Genomic DNA, 18721 nt, shown 5'->3' with positions numbered 1-18721 from the left:
TATGTTGTACTGTTACACCACTGTCCCAGGTTATGAGGAGAGTTGGGATCCCGCTAACATGTTTAACCCCGACTCATTATGTATGAATGTGCCTTTCCCAAGTCAGGAGCCTGTGATTAGGTGGTTGTCGTTTGTTGATGTGTTATATATGTGTTTTTCGTTAATTTTTTGTACATAAATTAGGCCGTTAGTTTTCTCGTTTGAATTGTTTTTTACATTTGTCATTTCGAGGCCTTTTATAGCTGACTATACGGTATGGGCTTTGCTCATTGTTGAAGGCCGTACGTTGACCTATGTGGTAACACCACGGCCAAAATAGAAAAACAATAACAATAACAATAAACAAAACACATCATAGAAGTCTAAATACTAAACCCAATGTTCTGATGTGCTCTGGAAAGGTTAGCAGATCCTGCTGCACGCATTGTGTTCTCATTCGGTGATAAGTTTATACGAAAGGTCGTATTCGGAGAAAGGGGACAAAGAAATATAAGCCAGTTTGAAAGTTGGTTTCCTTTTTTGCAAACAGATACTGTAGTAGATATAAATTAGTAAGATAAACAAATACTGATATTATGATTCATTAGAAACCTGTGTGATATGTAATGTAAGACCTTTCCATGAACGGAGCAGACAACAAGATATATGTTCGTTCGAAATGCTTTTCAACTGTCGTTTTGCGAGTAACGGGATGTAAACAACCGATATTTTAAATTTTTGTCCACTATACAAACTGATTTGTGAGTTACAAATCGAAAGAAGATAGGTGAACAGGTGAGGTTTAGAACAAATCATCATTAAACTTCAGTTTCATAAAATTTCATTCTTATTAGAAATGTCAATGTTAATCATTTCAATATATTCCTCATTCCCAACAATCAAATTTGAAAGACGAAAGTTCATTTATTTAACACAGCAACGAACGACAACAACTGAATTGCAGGCTCCCGACTTATGACAGACACGTAAAGAATGTGACGGTGTTAAACTAGTTTGTACATACCCACCCCCCCCCCCCCCCCCCCTGATAATTGGAAAGTTGATATGTTTACGTTCGTCATAGATTCTAATTATTTTTTTCGGACTGCGTCAATTTGTAGGAAATGACGATTTAAGGCAGATATTCTACTTTTGGTTGTATCCTTATTTAAAAGTTGGCTACGATATATGAGATTCAAACACTCACTATAATGAAAACAAATATCAAATGCAAATATTTAAAACAACATTTTAACTAAGCCAGAAAAAAATGACAATCACACAATTAGTTAGAGAGACACAGGTACAAATCATGAACACTGTACACTATATAGAATAACGCGCATTCATAAACTTCAATACACCTTCATTATTTGTTGAATTAAGCAGAGAACAAAATTAAGGGGTACATGTAAAAAATGGTAAAACAATAAAATTATGCACAAAACGATGCCTTTTATTTTGATGCTCGTTATTTTGCCTTCATGTATACGCATTGCAAAACATCATGATATTTTCAACCTATGCTTTCTTACCGTTTTAAGATTTCTGTGTTCTAATCCATACCACATTTTGTTTATAATATTCCTCACTTCTTTGTTGTCCAGAAACGTTCTGTTCTGTGTCTTTATAGCGTCTTCGATGTACCCATGATTTAGTAACAGTCTGCCAGCATGGTTGATATGTTCACCCAATTCCATTTCCTCCTTACTATTCGACTCTACCTCTTTTCCAGTAGGTTTATTCCGTTTCGGTTTATCGTTTTCAGATTTCTTGTCAGTCTCATATATAGACTCTAAAATGCGAGATGCCCTCTGCGTGAAGGCCCTAAAAACAACGATTTTGAAATAACATGAGAAAATACAATAGATAATATCATAATATTGACTACTGTACCCGAATTTTTGACATTTTTATTTATTATGTCTGTTTGATTTTCTGCCATATTGTTGGCAATACAATTTCATATCAGTGAGAGGTTTAGCTAGCTTTATAACCAGGTGTTATCTACAATTTCCTACATAAAGAATTGCATGTACCAAGTCAGGAATATGACATTTGTATTCTATGTGTTTGATGTGTTTGAGCTTTTGATTGAGTCATATAAAAAGAACTCTCCGTTTTGAATTTTCCTTGGAGTTCGGCATTTTTTTTATTTTAAGAACATTGCTACGTTGAGAAACAGGATTAGAATGCAATTGTTATTATACTATATAAGATGCAGTACCGATGCAGTGCTTATAAAAAAAGAACATTTAGATTGTCTCTAAATTATTAGTTTTCAGAAGACAAGATCTGAAATATTTATAGAAAATTAAATTTTAAAGTTGAACTCATTTAATACCTTCTAAGTGCCAAAGAAAATAGCTATTCTGAATTGTGTTTAAATTTTGGTTGAAACAATATGTATGCAAATGAATAAGAACATAATGTTTTGAAACCAGTTTAGATATTATTATAGAATATTGCATATATAGTATGTATATCATTTAGAAAAGTTAAAAAAAAACTGATAATATGTATATCATGTATATAGCTCATTTCAATATGTCCGAACCTCGGTCTCTTTAGTAGCAGCATATGGTTTGCAAACAGATGACACCGAAAGTGACCCTTTTAAATCGAAAGTAGAAAGTTATCTTTTTACGGGATGACTTTTAGAAAAACCTATAATCTAGGGAGAAACGAAGTGTTAACTATTATTTGATTTAACCTATAGTAGCTAATATATCCCTTATTCATAGATGTGTTGTTATAAATAATTGATAAGATTTTTCTTAGACCTACCTTTTTTTCTATTTTGTAACAAAAAACTTATATAGTTATACAAGGTAATTCAACGTTAGCTATAAAAAAAATGCGAATTTGTAAGGAGATACTGATTTCTGATTTCTTGATGATTTTTAATTATAAATATTATTGATATGATTTGTAACTACAAATATATTTTTGTTTGATATAGTTTTGTCACTCTTTTTGTTGTTGCTTTTGTACACTTTTGTAACATACACACACATTAGTGCTTACACGTGTTTGTAAGAAAGGGATGTGTTATACTCTGATACGGTATTGCTTTACGTCAAAGTTAACAGATCTTCTAAAACAGTAACTTCAAGTTCACCGTTAAAGGGACGAAAATTCGTGAAATCTTCAGCCAAATCATTATAAAAATCTTAAATGTCATTATTCAATGATTACTTATTCAATCTTCTAAGCCTGTCTTGCACTAGAGGAGCAGTTTGCCAACTGTTCGCAGTATTTTCTAATATAACGCATCCAACAAGAATATGATGGATTCGAATCTACAATCAAATAAAAAAATGTATAACAGTAGAAACAATTGAAGACGGTTACACTTAAGCATGTAGCTTACTATAAAACAACACTAGATTGTTAGGTTTAATATTTTTGTCTGACAATCAAGAATCTATGTGAACCTTAAAGGAGCTTTCTTCAAACGAAATTTGTTCTGACTTTAATTAATAAACACGATTTTTATCTATGTACCAAAGTACTGACAACTGCTTGAAGGAAAACACCAAGGATCATTGTAATGCAGTATAATGAACCAAGAAACAAAACAATATATATTATACAAAACAAAACAGACACAATAACTATATTCTATATGCATATATAAAAACAGAGAGTCGTGGTATGATTAAAGATAAGACTACTAACCAAATTATGACCAAAGGGCAATTATAAGAACGGACGAAGGTTACCGTATGATCTTTATCCATTAGCAAAACTCATACAAAAAACTGTAGCAGTAAGAATGTTTATTTCTTTATGAAATAAATATAGTATTACACGGTTTTTTATTTGCTTTGAATCACATTGATTAACGAAAGCTCATCCATGACCTCCCAAAACTAAATGTTCAATTTGAGATCACGATTTTGAAAAATCCTGACATGACATTGAATCATATTTGATAAACACAGATACCATTAGTCATGTAAACGATTATAAATCGTTTAAACTGCTGGTGACACATTTTCTCGTGAGAACGAATGTGTGGGTTATCCGTGACATTATTACTTGTGATGACTGATTTAATACGCTATTAAGAAATTTGGGGATTTTGATGACAAATTTTAGAATTCGCTACCATAATGCTTAATCATAAATTAAAAATAAGTTCATAATCAACCAGAACCTCTAAGGTGCCTGCAACTACTGACAAGGTGTCATAAATTTGCATTAATGGTTAAAAGCAGCAAATATTGATTTAGGAAGGCGGTCAATCGCATTGAGTGTTTTTCTACGGATTACAAAGAATCCGTTGTCTTTAATTTAATTTATATCTGCCATCTTGGTTGAGCAATTACGGTCATCAGATGTAAATCTGAGGAGAGACGATATAAGAAACCATTCTATGATTATTGATGTCAATTTGTTCTTTTGTTTTTAGTAACATATACGGCGGTTACCATGTTTGATATGAATCGGGTTCATCTACCAAAATTCTGAACTTTATCCGTTATCTGCAATCATCGGAATCAAAGAAATAAAAAAAATAATCAACGAAATACAAACTCTGTGATCAAGTCATCCTCGAATAGGTCATACTGAAATAAATTAGTAATAAAATAAATATGAAATGTGGGATAAGAAATGTAATCCGTATATAACTATCCAAATTATTTAAGATGTTTCAAAAGTGATGTTCTTGTTAATAGCATTCATTTGATTCTGCAAACACTGCAAATATTAGAAAAAAATTGTTGGTAGCCTGTAAAATTGACATCTCATTGTAACGCTGTGTTTATGAATAACATTATGTATATATCATTGCACTTGGTTTCAATGCAATATGATATCGATAAAGTGAATACAATTCTTAATCATCTTATCGCCGTTTGAAGACAAAACTAGTAGTATTATTGTACGCATACACATGTTACTTACGCATCCAGTTTCAATTAACTGTTTGGCTCCATTCCAATACTGTTTTTGTAAAAGGGCCAAAAATATAAGCCCGTACAATTCAGATATTGACACATTCAGTTCTTTTGCTGCAAAATAAATTTCCTTCATTATGTATAAACCTGTATATTACATTGTGACATCGATTTCCTCAAACAGTGGAAAAAACGTAAAAAAATGTAAATAGAAATAAGAAGATGTGGTATGAATGCCAATGAGATTACTCTCTATCCAAGTTCCACGGTGTACAAAATAAACAATTATAGGTAAAAGTACGGCCTTCAACACAGAGCCTTGGCTTACACCGAACAGCAAGCTATGAAGAGCCCAAAAATGACTAGTGTAAAATAATTTAAACAGGAAAACCAACGGTTTAATCTATATAAACAAAAACGAGAAAAGAGAAACAATTATGAACCAAATCCAAAAACGACAACCACTAAAAAACAAGTTCCTGACTGAGGACAGGTACAAACAAATGCAACCGGTTTGAACGTTTTAGCAGGCTCCAACCGTCACCTTAACTTGAAATAGTGTTACATTAAAACATAGAAAGACAGACTATAAAATATTAATTGAAATGGTTTAACTCAATCAAAGAAAAACAAGTAAACATTCACTGAACGAATAAATTTGATCTATGAGTGATTATGACACAATATGAATACAATTTTAAATAAAAAAGAGAGAAGCAAAACAATGTCAAAAAGACAATTATAACCTTGAACAAAATGGCGTTAAATAAAATAACGTACACAGGTAAATTTTATAATAATTATGTTGTAAGGAGTAAGGGAATATTTTTACAAATAAAGTTGTAGTTCATAGTACGAGAACAGAAGTGAAATTGTATAGTCATACTAAATACTTATCAAAAGTGGTACATATTAAAAATAGTGAGATGAGATATAACACAAAATAGGTAAACGTTGAATAACAAACTTGCATTACAAATTGTGTAAAGATTGACAAAGAGGAAAATAAAAAGATCAAGATGTACATGTATTCACCTCTATTAAGGCCTCTCATCGGTAATTTCAAACGATTAATTTGATTAATTTGCGTAGTTTGGTAAGATTTGCAATCATGTCATAGTTGGACCTAACGGTTAACATAACAAATACGCCTAAAATACTAACTGGACAATTCCGATATTGAGTTTGGTTTGTTGAGAACGACGATGAGGGTGGTTTTTAACGAACTTGAGTATCCATTAGGATGAAAATGCTGGAAATATCGATTATGATAGAGATTATCAAAATTTTATATTTTCAATTATCTGGTTTTTATTCAATCAAATATGTGTGTGGGTGTGTGGGTGTTGCAGCCTTTAGCTCATAGCCAAATATGGCATGGCGCTCTCACGTGGAATTTGAATTTTGGAATTCCCGTATCGGGCACTTGTTAATTTGCTGTCGACGACGAAGCATGTGCTGCAGAAAATTGTTTAATTATCTAAAAACTAAAAGATGCCAAACAAAAGAAATGCCAGGGGATCGCCATCAAGGGTCATTGGAAAGAAGGGGAAGACGACCAGCAGGAAAGAAGGATAGTGAGTTCGGAACGCAGACATCACTCAAAAGAAAGACGGAGCGAGGGACGAAATTGGACGCAAACGAATGGTCAGGAAAAGACAGGAGGTGAAACACGTGGAAACACAAGGACGAGAAGAAAATGCTGAAATATCATCAGATAATGAGTCGGAGGAGGATGTAAGGGCATTCTCCCTTTTAGGCACGACCCGTCACACACAAATTTTGAAATGGCAAATAATTCAATTGATTGCACTCCGACACAAAAGGCTAGCATTCATGACAAAGTGGGGGAACACGTGCCTTTTAAAATTAAGGAAAGATTGGGGAGGGAAAGTTTATTGAGCTACATTATCTTTTGAGAACGCAAAAAGAAATGGAGGAGGTTGACGATTTGAAATTAAAAAGGGGGAAAATTTGCATTGAAAAAAGATCGTCGGGTGTTTATTTGTTCATAAATGAATGGACTTCAGCAGTCATGGTGTTTATGAGTGTTTACATTGAGAAATACAGGACTCGGGCACAGGAATTATTTAAACATATGCGCGATATACGATTAGCGGCAACGAAGTCAGAAAACTGGGCTACCTATGACCAGCAATTTAGGCTAAATATAGGAAAGAATCTAAATTTTTCCTGGGGAAACATACACGGTGAATATTGGCTATTACACATCACATCTCCCTTAGTACAAAACAATGTACCAGTGCAATCACAGGGTTATAGAACAAATACACAAATTCGTGGTAATTATAACTCCAATGCAGCTACGAATTCAAACACTTACACGAGAACACATCAGAAATCACAAGTAACTAGTGGTAGTGCAAATATGTCATGTAAATGCTATAATTATTTATGACTGTTCCTACTTTTCTCGTTGTAGGTTTAAACATGTTTGTGAAATATGCAGTGGAAAACAGAGAAAGGCCCAATGTAATAACCGGGCCCAAGGAAGAAGTAACAAAAGGTATTAATTTTTATTCATTAGCAAATACTCCTGTTAAAGTATCTGTCTTAGAAAATTATTTAGAATTTTACCCACATAACAATGTAGAAAATGAAATTATATCTGGTTTCAAATATGGTTTTTCATTCAAATATTTTGGCTCTAGGAAACCAAGGGAGAATTCCGATTTAAAAAAGTGCAATACAGCTACCCAACATTTTCAAAGAAAAATTAATGAAGGAAGTTAAACTTGGTCAAATTACTGGTCCTTTCAGATCCCCGCCTTTTGCCACACTTCAGGTATCACCAATGGGGCTAGTGCCAAAAAAGGATGGGGATTTTAGACTTATTCAACATTTATCCTATCCTGAAAATAATTCAATTAATGATTTTATTGATAAAGATCATTGTTCAGTGCAGTACAGTTCAGTGGACGAAGCAGCATGTTTGATTAATAGACACAAAACGTTTGCCCGTTTAAGTCAGTGTGATGTAAAGGCGGCTTTTCGCTTATTGCCCCGCTGGATTTTGACTTGTTAGGGATAAAATTTCAGGGTGAATATTATCTTAATAAAATGCTGCCAATGGGGGGCCTCAATAAGTTGTGCCTATTGGTAGAAACTTGTAAAAGCTTTGCATTGGATAATACAGCACAAAAGTGGAAATAATAATATCCTCCATTATTTAGATGATTTTCTATTTGTCGAGTCGAGCCAAACATCAAAAGTTGGCAATACTTTGGAGATATTCCAAGAGGTATGCGATAAAATAGGTATTCCTCTTGCTAGTGACTAGACTACTTTGCCTACTACATTACTCATTTTTTTGGGTATAGAATTTGATATGCAAAATTTAATCATGCAGTTTCCAAATGAAAAACTTGTCAAACTCTCACAAAAAAATCAGAGATACCTTAGACAGTTCTAAAAAAACTCATAAAGACATGCAATCCCTTCTTGGGCTCCTTAATTTTGCTTGCAAGGTGGTTGCTCCAGGCCGCACCTTCTGCCACAGACTCATAAATTCCACAATGGGGATAAGAAAATCATATTACAAAATTCGAGTAGACAAGCAGATGAAAGCAGATTTAGAAGTTTGGTTAGACTTTTTAAAACAATACAATGGTGTCACTGTAATAACCGACAATGTATGGGTTTCAAAAGAAAAATTAGAGTTGTTCACGGATAGTGCAGGGGTGTCCAAAGGCGGGTATTGGATCTAGATTGCAGGCCCAATGCATATGGCGAAAACATAGGGTTGAAACTGGAATTACCAGAAATATGACATTGTTAGAGTTGTTTCCAGTTGTAGCTGCACTTATGTCCTGGGAATTATATTTGTGAACACAAAAGTTATTTTTTATGTTGATAACCAGGCGGTTGTTCAAATCATTAATATGAAAACTAGCATATCAAGTAGAGTTATGACTTTAGTAAGACAAATTGTTTTAATGAACTTAAAAAACAATACGTCAGTTTAGGCAATTTATATCCCTTCAAAACAAAACCAAATTGCTGATTGTCTTTCTCGTTCTCAGTGGGGGAAGTTCAGAAGCCTAGCTCCAGAAGCAGACCAGTGGCCAACCAAAATTCCAACACAGATCTGGAACATTTAAGTCAGGTGGCGGATTATATTGTCAATCAAGGCGTGTCCAAAAATACACAAAAATCATACAATTTGGCTCTGTCAAAACTTTGTAATTTTAGATCATCTGACAAATTGAAACAGCTATGGCCAGTGCCAGTCAATGATATGCTAAATTTTATAGCTTTTCTGTCAGTACAAGGTCTTTCTGGTGGTACCATATCATCTTATATATCAGGAGTTTCTTATCATCATAAAATACAAGGCATACAGGATACTACAAAATTCTTTATAATTGGCAAGGCATTAGAAGGAATGGAATAAAGAGACTTCAAGGAGGGAAATGTAATGACATTAGAGCACCAATTACAGTGCAATTTTTATCAGATATGATAAATTGTTTACATAAAGTATGTAAGAATAAATATGAAGCTGCTTTATTTTCAGCAGTTTTTTCAGTTGCCTTCTTTGGTGTGCTAAGGGTACGGGAAAATCACTACTTTTAAAACTAAGTCTGTTATAAATGGCTCCAACTTAACAATTGCTGATATTTTAGTTAAGAAAAAAGTCCTGGAGCTAGGAGTAAGGTAGTCAAAAACTGACCAAAAGGGAAATTCTGTTACTTTATAGATACATGGGAACAGAAAAAAAACTACTGTCCGATACGACCCATTAACGAATACTTAAAGGTACGACATACCTGTAACAATAAAGATTTGTTTATACATTATAATGGTATACCAATTCAGCAGTATACTTAGAAAGGCTTTACATTATCTTCATATCAGTAACGGTCATATTAGGTCACATAGTTTTAGAATTGGGGGAGCCACTGAACTAGCAAGGCAGGGGGTCTCAGAGGAGGTAATTATGAAATTAGGCAGATGGAAATCGCATGCTTATTCTTGCTATATTAGGTTGCAATTTTTCTAGTTACAAAAGGCTAACAAGCTACAAGTTTTCACAGGTTCCAAGATTTTATGGATTGTTGGAAGTTGCCTTGTTCATTGGGCCAATGTAGAGGTAAAGAAATATGGTAGGACCAACCTTGGACTGGAGTACAAAGGAGTCTCAGCATACTGGATTGGGCAACCTGGTTTACAGTTTAAAGATTTGGACTCCCTACTGGATGCAAAAAGAAATATTTTACCTTCTCCTAATTTTATTATTATTCACTGTGAGGCTAATGATTTGACAGATTTATAATCGACAGGGAAGGGTTTAATTGAAAATGTAAAATGTTCCATCCTACGTTACCAGGCTTTATTCAAAAATGTTATTATAATATGGTGTTCAATGCTACAGCGCAGATACTGGCATTTTGCACCCTTAAATGCGGGTCCAATAATCGAACAAAAGAGAAAAAGAGTGAATTCAGTGGTCAAAAACTTTGTAATATAAAATGGGGGAAAAGCTATTTTACATAAGAACATTTGGGGCCTCGGTGGACGAGTGGTCTAAGTAGTTACTGTTGTAAAAAAACTAGCCAGTCAACACTGAGGTTGTGATTTCGAACCCCGTTCGTGCGGGTGCACTCGACTAGAATCTTAATTGACTAGGATTGTCAGTTTTCCTATCGAAGGTCGGTGGTTCTCTTTGGGCACTCCGGCTCCCTCCACCAAAAAAACTGGCCGCCACGAAATAGCCCAAAAGCGGTGCTTAAAAGTGGCGTTAAAACACCAAAAATCAAAATAAAATCATTAGGGTGAAGTGTCTTTATACAGAACAGATGGAACTCATTTATCACAAACTTGAAATCAGGTGCACAACAAAATCAACTTTTCCAATGCTTCAATAATGAAAATTTTGTAGAGGTGAGAACCCATGTCAGATTTGGTAGCTGACTTTGGCTCTCATATGGCGGTCCAGGGAGACTGGTAGTGATTGGGGGATTATTTCACTCGGCCCTTGCTCTGGGTCTGACAAGTTCTACAATTTGCTGGTTTGGAAAATGTGGTTAGTGCTAACGGTGGGGTCTACAGATGGGTAACTCTGGGACCTCCTCCACCTCATCTTATAGAGGGGAGGCCTACACCTGCCAACATGTGGGGCACTAATTACTGGAGCTTTTGTAATACGAGTGTTTTCCCCAGTCACTCTCTACGGTAGGTGGTGGTGTAACCGTGTTTAACTATCAGGGGTTTTATGACACTTTTTTAACATAGGTCAGCTGATAGTAAATGTGTTTAGGTAATCGGTAGTCACCCTGGCGCCTTAACAAAATATTATAGAATACTCTGTAGCCAAAGTAATGCCACAAAGTAAAAATGTATATTCTAGGCATGAAAATGTAAATACAAGTTGGTGTGTAATAAAATGTATGTTTAATTAGAATGATTGTTTTTTTGTATAAGTGGTAAAGGTTATAAATGAAAAACAGAGGATGTAACCTCTACACAAATGAGTATAATATACAGAAAGTCTGTAGTATTTTAATCTTGGTATTTGTGAATTACAATAAATAACAGACAAAGAGAGACAACTCTATTACATTTTTTAATCACTTTGTGATTAAAGAAAGGACTTCAACATAGTTTAGATATTCTTGATCGTTGTTCTTCATCTCATTGTTATTCGTTCAGTATTATTTTAGGGTCTTCTTCTATGAGTATTGCAATTAATGTTGGGTTATACTGGTTATGAAGAAAAACGACTCAAACCGACACGAATGTGTTGTCGATACGTCATGTTTGTCTCAACTCACTAGCGACATGTTTCTGCTGTCTTAAAGCCTTAAAAACCGACACAGTAGTCTAAACTGCAAGTTTGCCGACATGTTCTATTCCTTATTTTGACATTTTGACTAAGTATGGATTCGCATGGCAAATGTTGATACCAGTGGAATACTTTAAATGATATGTTCAACTCCTTGTTTAGCTAACACTTAGAATAGATCAGGAATATGAGGGGATATAGTTTGCATACTATTCAACACAACATTTAACATAGACACCAAGATGTGGGTATTATCAAATATAGGCCACCAAACGGCCTTCCAAGAAAAGAAAACCAAACGAAATTGAAAAAAAATGTTATTTTGTCAATATTTCTCTAATTTCTAAATCTTATCAAATGCTTATCAATTGTCAATTCGGTAGAACAGTTTATATGTTTAGTGCTAGTATAAGGGTCATTTCTTTAGAACTGACCATTTCTTCTTCCTTCTGGCTTGTCCATGTGGCTATCGTATTCATTAAATGCAATATCTTCAACATCACTATCATCGTCGTAATCACTGTCACCGCCAGAACTATTAACACATCTGGAGCGTTCTCTCTTTTCACCAAGTTCTAGTTTGAAAAAGACAATTACTATTTTCTTTTAGCTATATCAGATTATTATATGGCATTTTTCATATCAGATATATTATCAGCCCAAGGTTTAATATCAGCCCAAGGTTTAATATCAGCCCAAGAGTCGAAGGCTCGAGGGTTGATATTGACCGAGGGCTGATAATACATCTGATGTGAAAAATGATATGGTATGATCTTTTGATCATATGCTTCTACAATGGATAAAAATAACATTTTAACATATATCTTTTTCCTTGATCCTTTTAAGTGGTTCTCAAGTAGAAGTTCAAAAAGTGAAAAGTTTACGAACGTCGGACACCAAATGTAATACATCCTATATGAAATATTTTTATCATATACCTCAACAGAGGAGAAAACAACTGTATAATATATTTTTATATTGACGATCAAAACATAATGAACACAGTTAAGTCAATATTTGTAAAGTAACTTTCTAAATTATGCTGGAAACTTTGTAAAAATGCATTTATTGTATCATGTGTTTTTTTTTTTTGCATTTTACATAATAAATTTTCCTGTTTCCTAATGATTGTTTTGTACCCTACTTTGTAATGTTTTTCACCTAAAACGTATCATAAGTAAGGTGTATTTTCCAGAATTTGCCGAGTAACGCCGGAATGTCATGCGATAACGTTACGGAAAGGCATGTGATAATAGTCGGAAGCATGTGATAAATTTTTCATATCAGCCCGCTAAACACCATTTCGGAAAATATGGAATTCACGTTAATTTAATGCTATTATCATACTGTAAAAATTATAAGTTATTTATTTACTCTATATGATAATTGTTTATCTTGCATGTGCCCAGATAGTAATTTAGTTGTACGTTGTAATATTTGATACTGCAGGTCCATTATCACACTCGTGTATAAAGTAAAATAATGAGTTAATGTTTTTTTTTTTTAATTTTTCTGTAAATATATAAATATATATTATACTTTAATTCTGTTATTTGTTTGGTTACCTAAACAGGGGATATGAGCCCATATCTCAAACGAAGGAAAATAAAGATTAACATGGTGGTGATTGTTGAAATAAGGACCCTCCAGTTTTAATTGTTATTCGGGCTTCACAGGGGGTATGATGTCATATTCCCTGTCAGTTCAACATATTCTTTGTGCCTCGTAGCTCAGTAGATATAAAATAACTAACAGGAAATATGAGCCCATATCCTCTGTGATGATCCCGAATACTATATAATGTTAACTAAAGATTCCGACGATTATATTTCTGATTGAATTTGAAAGTTGGGGGTATAAACACTATGGTCAAAGAAATATGCAGTACACCAGATATAACATGCTATGCAAAAACGATACATCTATGAGTACCATGATTGGTTTTAAGATTAAACGAAGATCATAATTCAAAATTCTGACTTCCTAAAATGGGCCAATTGTCTATGGTTAAGGAATTTGATTATAAGTGTTTTCTAAGTAGCTAGTTGACATAGTTGTTTTCTCTCAGGGGTGTCTGAAGAGTGATTTTTCAAATCTGGTTGATATAAGAGTTCAGATTATAACATTATGATATAATACCGGTCAATCTGGGAGATCTGAAGGCCATATGTGTGTCATTCTGCAGTTCTAACCACAATCCACGTTTAAAATCAGCAGTCAAATCCTGTCCAAAATAAGAAAAAAATAGTTTATTGAGAGACAATTACTAATTAAAAAACATCGTATGATCGAATTTCATATTGATCGACACTTGATGTTTAAAAAGTACACAGCTTGCTTTATAATCAATTTACAACAAGGTCACATATCTTAACAAAAAATGCTGATGATAATGTAAAATTTCTTTTTTGAGTGATAACATTAGACAAAGTTGAATATTAGAAAACATTCAACACTAAAAGTAGGAAGGGGGAGAACTTCGTGCTAAGTTATGTGACTGATCGGATCTTTTCATTTGTTTGTCATTTGACATTTACGGATTGAGGGTTTTAGGGACACCATCTTTTATTTATTGCTCAAGTAAGATATTCAATTATAACGCGTAGTTTTACTTGTTGTCACAAATTTAACATGAATAAATAGAAAACATTAAAGTAAGAATTATATTACAATATCCTGCCTTGTGAAATATCTATTGTTTTTGTTGTGTTTTTTTTCCTTGGTGGGGAGGGGAGTTATCGTCGGTGATTTTATCGATTGTACCGTTATAACTAGACTATTACTTATATTGTAAAAAAATAAACACTTATTCAGACTGTATGTTTCTTTTAAAGAGTATTCTTTGGTGTCTTAATTTGAAAATGTTATTTAATCTGAACGTACATTTATGTTAAAGATGCTACCTACGAACAATTACAACGAACGATTTGAAATAACTTACTTATTACAAATATTTGAGTCTTTGCGTGTATGCATGTTTCAACGCCTTTAAAATAATAATAAAAAAGAACATTGGCTTCTTTGCTTTATTTTTCTATTCCGAACATCAGCTTTCTGATTTCGAAATTTCTAATGAGAGCATTGAATAGATATTTGTGTATATCAATTCCCATTAGAGTCACATTTTTTTAGCCAGGTTTGAATTTTCACTTTAATACCGTCTGATTTTGAACTGAAGATAATCAACGTATACACTTTATTCTTTGAATTTGTGAATGAGGATATTTTTCTTGTAGTTTTTTCGATTCCATTTTCGATCCCCGTATGTTAAGGGTGTGTGTCTAATTAGTCATGACAGATTAAATGTTAGAATGTTAAACTTATTATATAATATAACAACCATAAGACCAAAACCGGGTTGATAAGTTTTAGTACATTATTAATAATAGAAATTCCTTGTGAAATGAGATCGTCCCAAGTATTTTATATAATTATTTTGCGTTGATTAACGATGAAAACTGCACAAACAAATTTGTAAGTGTTGAAAATCAATATTGAACGATAAAAGATACTGTACTGGTGAGGAATTTTTATTTCTTTTTTTTTTGTTGATTTCCTTGAACAACCGCTTTAAATGTACTTTCCTATATTCAGTTATTTAATTTAAAGAAAATAGTCATGTTTTTGAAATCTTGAACTATTCCTCCATCAAAAATTGTTTTTGAATATTATCTAGCAAAAAGGTAAAAAAAATGCCTCAATTGGTTTTGCTCATTGTTGACGGTCGTACGGTGAGGTTTAAGTGTTAACCTCTATGTCATTTGGTCGCTGGTGTATAGTTGTCTCATTAGTAATCTCACCACATCTTCTTATTCTCATATTCATATTTTAAATTCAATCTTCCAGTGAATATTATAATATAGAGAAATTGTCAAGAAAATCTTATAATGATGTATTATTTCCCATTTAGTAATAGTGGTAACAAGAATGTGTCCATAGTACACGGATGCCCCACTCGCACTATCATTTTCAGTTCAGTGGACCGTGAAATTGGGGTCAAAACTCTAATTTGGCATTTAAATTAGAAAGATCATATAGTAGGAAACATGTGTATTACGTTTCAAGTTGATTGGACTTCAACTTCATCAAAAACTACCTTGACCAAAAACTTTAACCTGAAGCGGGACAGAAGAACGAACTTACAGAAGAACAAACTGACAAACAAATGGACGCACAGACCGAAAAACATAATGCCCCTCTACTCTCGTAGGTGGGGCATAAAAATTCAAACTGAAATTTAAAAATGCAATACCAAAAACATTTGATGATGAATAACCTATTATAATCAAATGGTATTGTAGAAATAGAACAGTGTAGTTCTGACTAAAACTCGTCGAGTGTAGACATTTCGTATTTTAGTTGTATAGGGAGATAGACAATTGTACCTGGGTATAGACCATTGCACTTGGATATCAAATATATATTTAATTTTGCCAAAAGCGGACATATAAACTTATAACATTAAAAAGCCGAAATGAGAGAAATTTTTCATTGTTATTTTCCCAGATAAAAGATCACTTTAGATTAATGAGAATTTCTATTTGACAACCCAAATGAAATAGGTTCGGCCTAAAGACACACTTTATAATGTGCTATACAATTGATGCAATCCAGCATCCGTTAAACAGTTAAGCAGACAGTCTTCCTGTTGATAGAGTTATTTGTATTAAATCATTGTATGATATAAAAAAAAACTCATCAGAGATACCAAGATTAAGATTTTGTATGCCAGACGTGCAATTCGTCTCCAAAAGACTCATCAGTGATGATCGAATAAAAAAAATGCAAAGGCCAAATAAAGTACAAAATTGAAGAGCACTAAGAACCCACAATTCCGAAAGGTTTTGCCAAACACAGCTATGTTTATCTTTTTCCCGGGTAGAAACTCCTTAGTAATTAGAAAATTCTAAACAGTATCTACATGTATTCGTCCGTTTTAAAGCATTCAAGTATCAAATGATACAAACAATTTAACCAACCAGTGATTTGTAAAGGTTAAAACAAGTTCAAAAAATGGAAGTTTAGTACAATACACACATTGTTTTGCTCCCTGAATACTTTTCATGAACCAGTCATTTTGCTTTTGTTGCCTCAGCACTTTTTTTCATTCAGGTATGGATCGAGCTACATAATTTGAATATTTAGGTTTCAAATCAGTTGTGTTCTAACAAACTTAAAATTGGGCAATGTGCAAACGAAACAAATGGTTCTTTCATTTGTATGTATGTGTGTGTAAGTTTGATTCAAGTTGTACATGTGTATACCTTCTCGTAAATATACTCGATGGATCGTTGGTTAAATGACTTCGTAATATGTTCTTTTGGAATCTTCCATTTGCCTTCCTTTAGAAGGTACATTGATAATGCATTCGGATACATATCAGTGTTTTCCCCCTGAAATGAACGCATTTACATTTAATATGATACAAATGATGGTTATTATTGAAATCAAGTTAAAAAAAAGTCGCGATGTGTTTAGTTCTTTTAATTCGTGATTGCTCCATCTACATAAAACACATATGGTAAGTAAAAGATACAAATTGAATAAGTTGCTAAATTACATTTACGTTCCTTACTTAATGTTAACATATGTGGTACCAATTTTTCTGCACCAGATTGACATTCGACAATAAATGATTCTTCAGTGTTGCTCGCTGCCAAACTGTTTGATAATTCAAAACTTACATAATGAAGAGCATATAAACCAAAAAGGACAACAAAACTATAGCCATAGTGAGAAACCACATATTCATATCATCAACTTTGATATATACAATCGATCAATAAGAATATTGTAGTTATTAAACTAATTTGTTGAACTTCAATAAATTGGTAATGCCTTTGACTGGAAAAGTATTTCACATGACATTATGGTTTATTATGTTTATACCTTACATTTCTTTTTTCCTTTTTTGTATGTCTCGGTTGATACTAAATGTATTTTCTGTGTCTTCAGAATTAAATGTTTTCAATGGAAAATTATTGTGATTGTCAATATAAACTGTCATTTGGAATTCTAGCAACTTATTCTTCCAATCTATCTGTTAATAACTTTAAAATGCATATATTTCAAAAAGGTAACAAATGGTCAAAAACCTCAAAATGTTAATTTCAAGATCCACTATGACATCAAGTTTGTAAAGTTCATTCAAGTAATTCATGAATCATGATTATCACAATACAGATCCTCAGAAAACAGCCTCTAAGATTTGTCCCAATAACTCATGAAATAAGGAGAGACTTAATTGTAAATGGTTTTTGATTCGGACCTCAGTTTAAAGAGGAAAACCCTTATTTGAAAGGATGAATTACTCTCTAAGTTTCTCTTCAACCCTGTTATAAGAGGTTCATATTTTAAATGTTATAAAGAATATAACAAATTGTGTAAATATAAAAAGCGTTCATTTAAACAAACTATTTTAAAATGGCCTACACATTTTTAGCGATGTTGATTCAAAACAGTATTGGAAACTCATCAAATTGGATGTTCTAAGAAATGTAGACCATCTGATCATGTTTTTGTTTTAAACACTTCTATTGATAAATGTATAAGTAAAAATGGGGAAATGCTTTGCCTAATTTGTTAATTTTAAAAAGGGTTTTGATATAAAGTGATTCATGCAGGGAATCAATTTAAACATTTAACAAATAATTTATCTGGAAAGTTTTATTCTATTTACAAATACATGTATTGTAAAATATGACCTATGTGTAAAAACTGTTGATATAGTAACTTCATGTTTCAGGTCTTGCATAGGTGTGAGACAGGGTAATGTTTCAGACTAAATATTCTAAAAATATTCATAAATGATCTACCAGACAATTTCTTATCATGTCCGAATCCTGTTGATATTGGTAATCGTAGAATTGATTGTCTAATGTATGCTGATGAAATTGTTATATTTTCAGAAACACATGATGGTTTGCAAAAGAGAATTGATATGTTGCATACTTTTTGTGCAGAATTGTAGTTGAATATTGATCCTAAGAGGACAAAGATTTCAAATTTCAATAAATCAGGCAAATCTAAG

General features: G+C 32.9%; 1 protein-coding gene across 1 annotated transcript; it reads right to left on the bottom strand.

Annotated features, from left to right (window-relative positions):
- Positions 1 to 4629: 4629 nt before the first annotated feature.
- Positions 4630 to 17081, bottom strand: LOC127719252 (uncharacterized). Its single transcript, XM_052225268.1, has 5 exons — positions 16956 to 17081; positions 13831 to 13915; positions 12126 to 12266; positions 4894 to 5000; positions 4630 to 4686 (listed from the first exon to the last, which is right to left on the bottom strand). Exons 1-5 carry the CDS (start codon positions 17067 to 17069, stop codon positions 4630 to 4632), a joined length of 504 nt encoding a protein of 167 aa, XP_052081228.1. The 5' UTR covers positions 17070 to 17081.
- Between the last annotated feature and the right edge of the window lie 1640 nt (positions 17082 to 18721).

Source organism: Mytilus californianus, unplaced genomic scaffold (assembly GCF_021869535.1).
Source record: "Mytilus californianus isolate M0D057914Y unplaced genomic scaffold, xbMytCali1.0.p SCAF_11, whole genome shotgun sequence".
Lineage (NCBI taxonomy): Eukaryota > Metazoa > Mollusca > Bivalvia > Mytilida > Mytilidae > Mytilus > Mytilus californianus.
The sequence above is the reverse complement of the archived record's forward strand: the minus strand, read 5'-3'. Positions and strand labels throughout refer to the sequence as shown.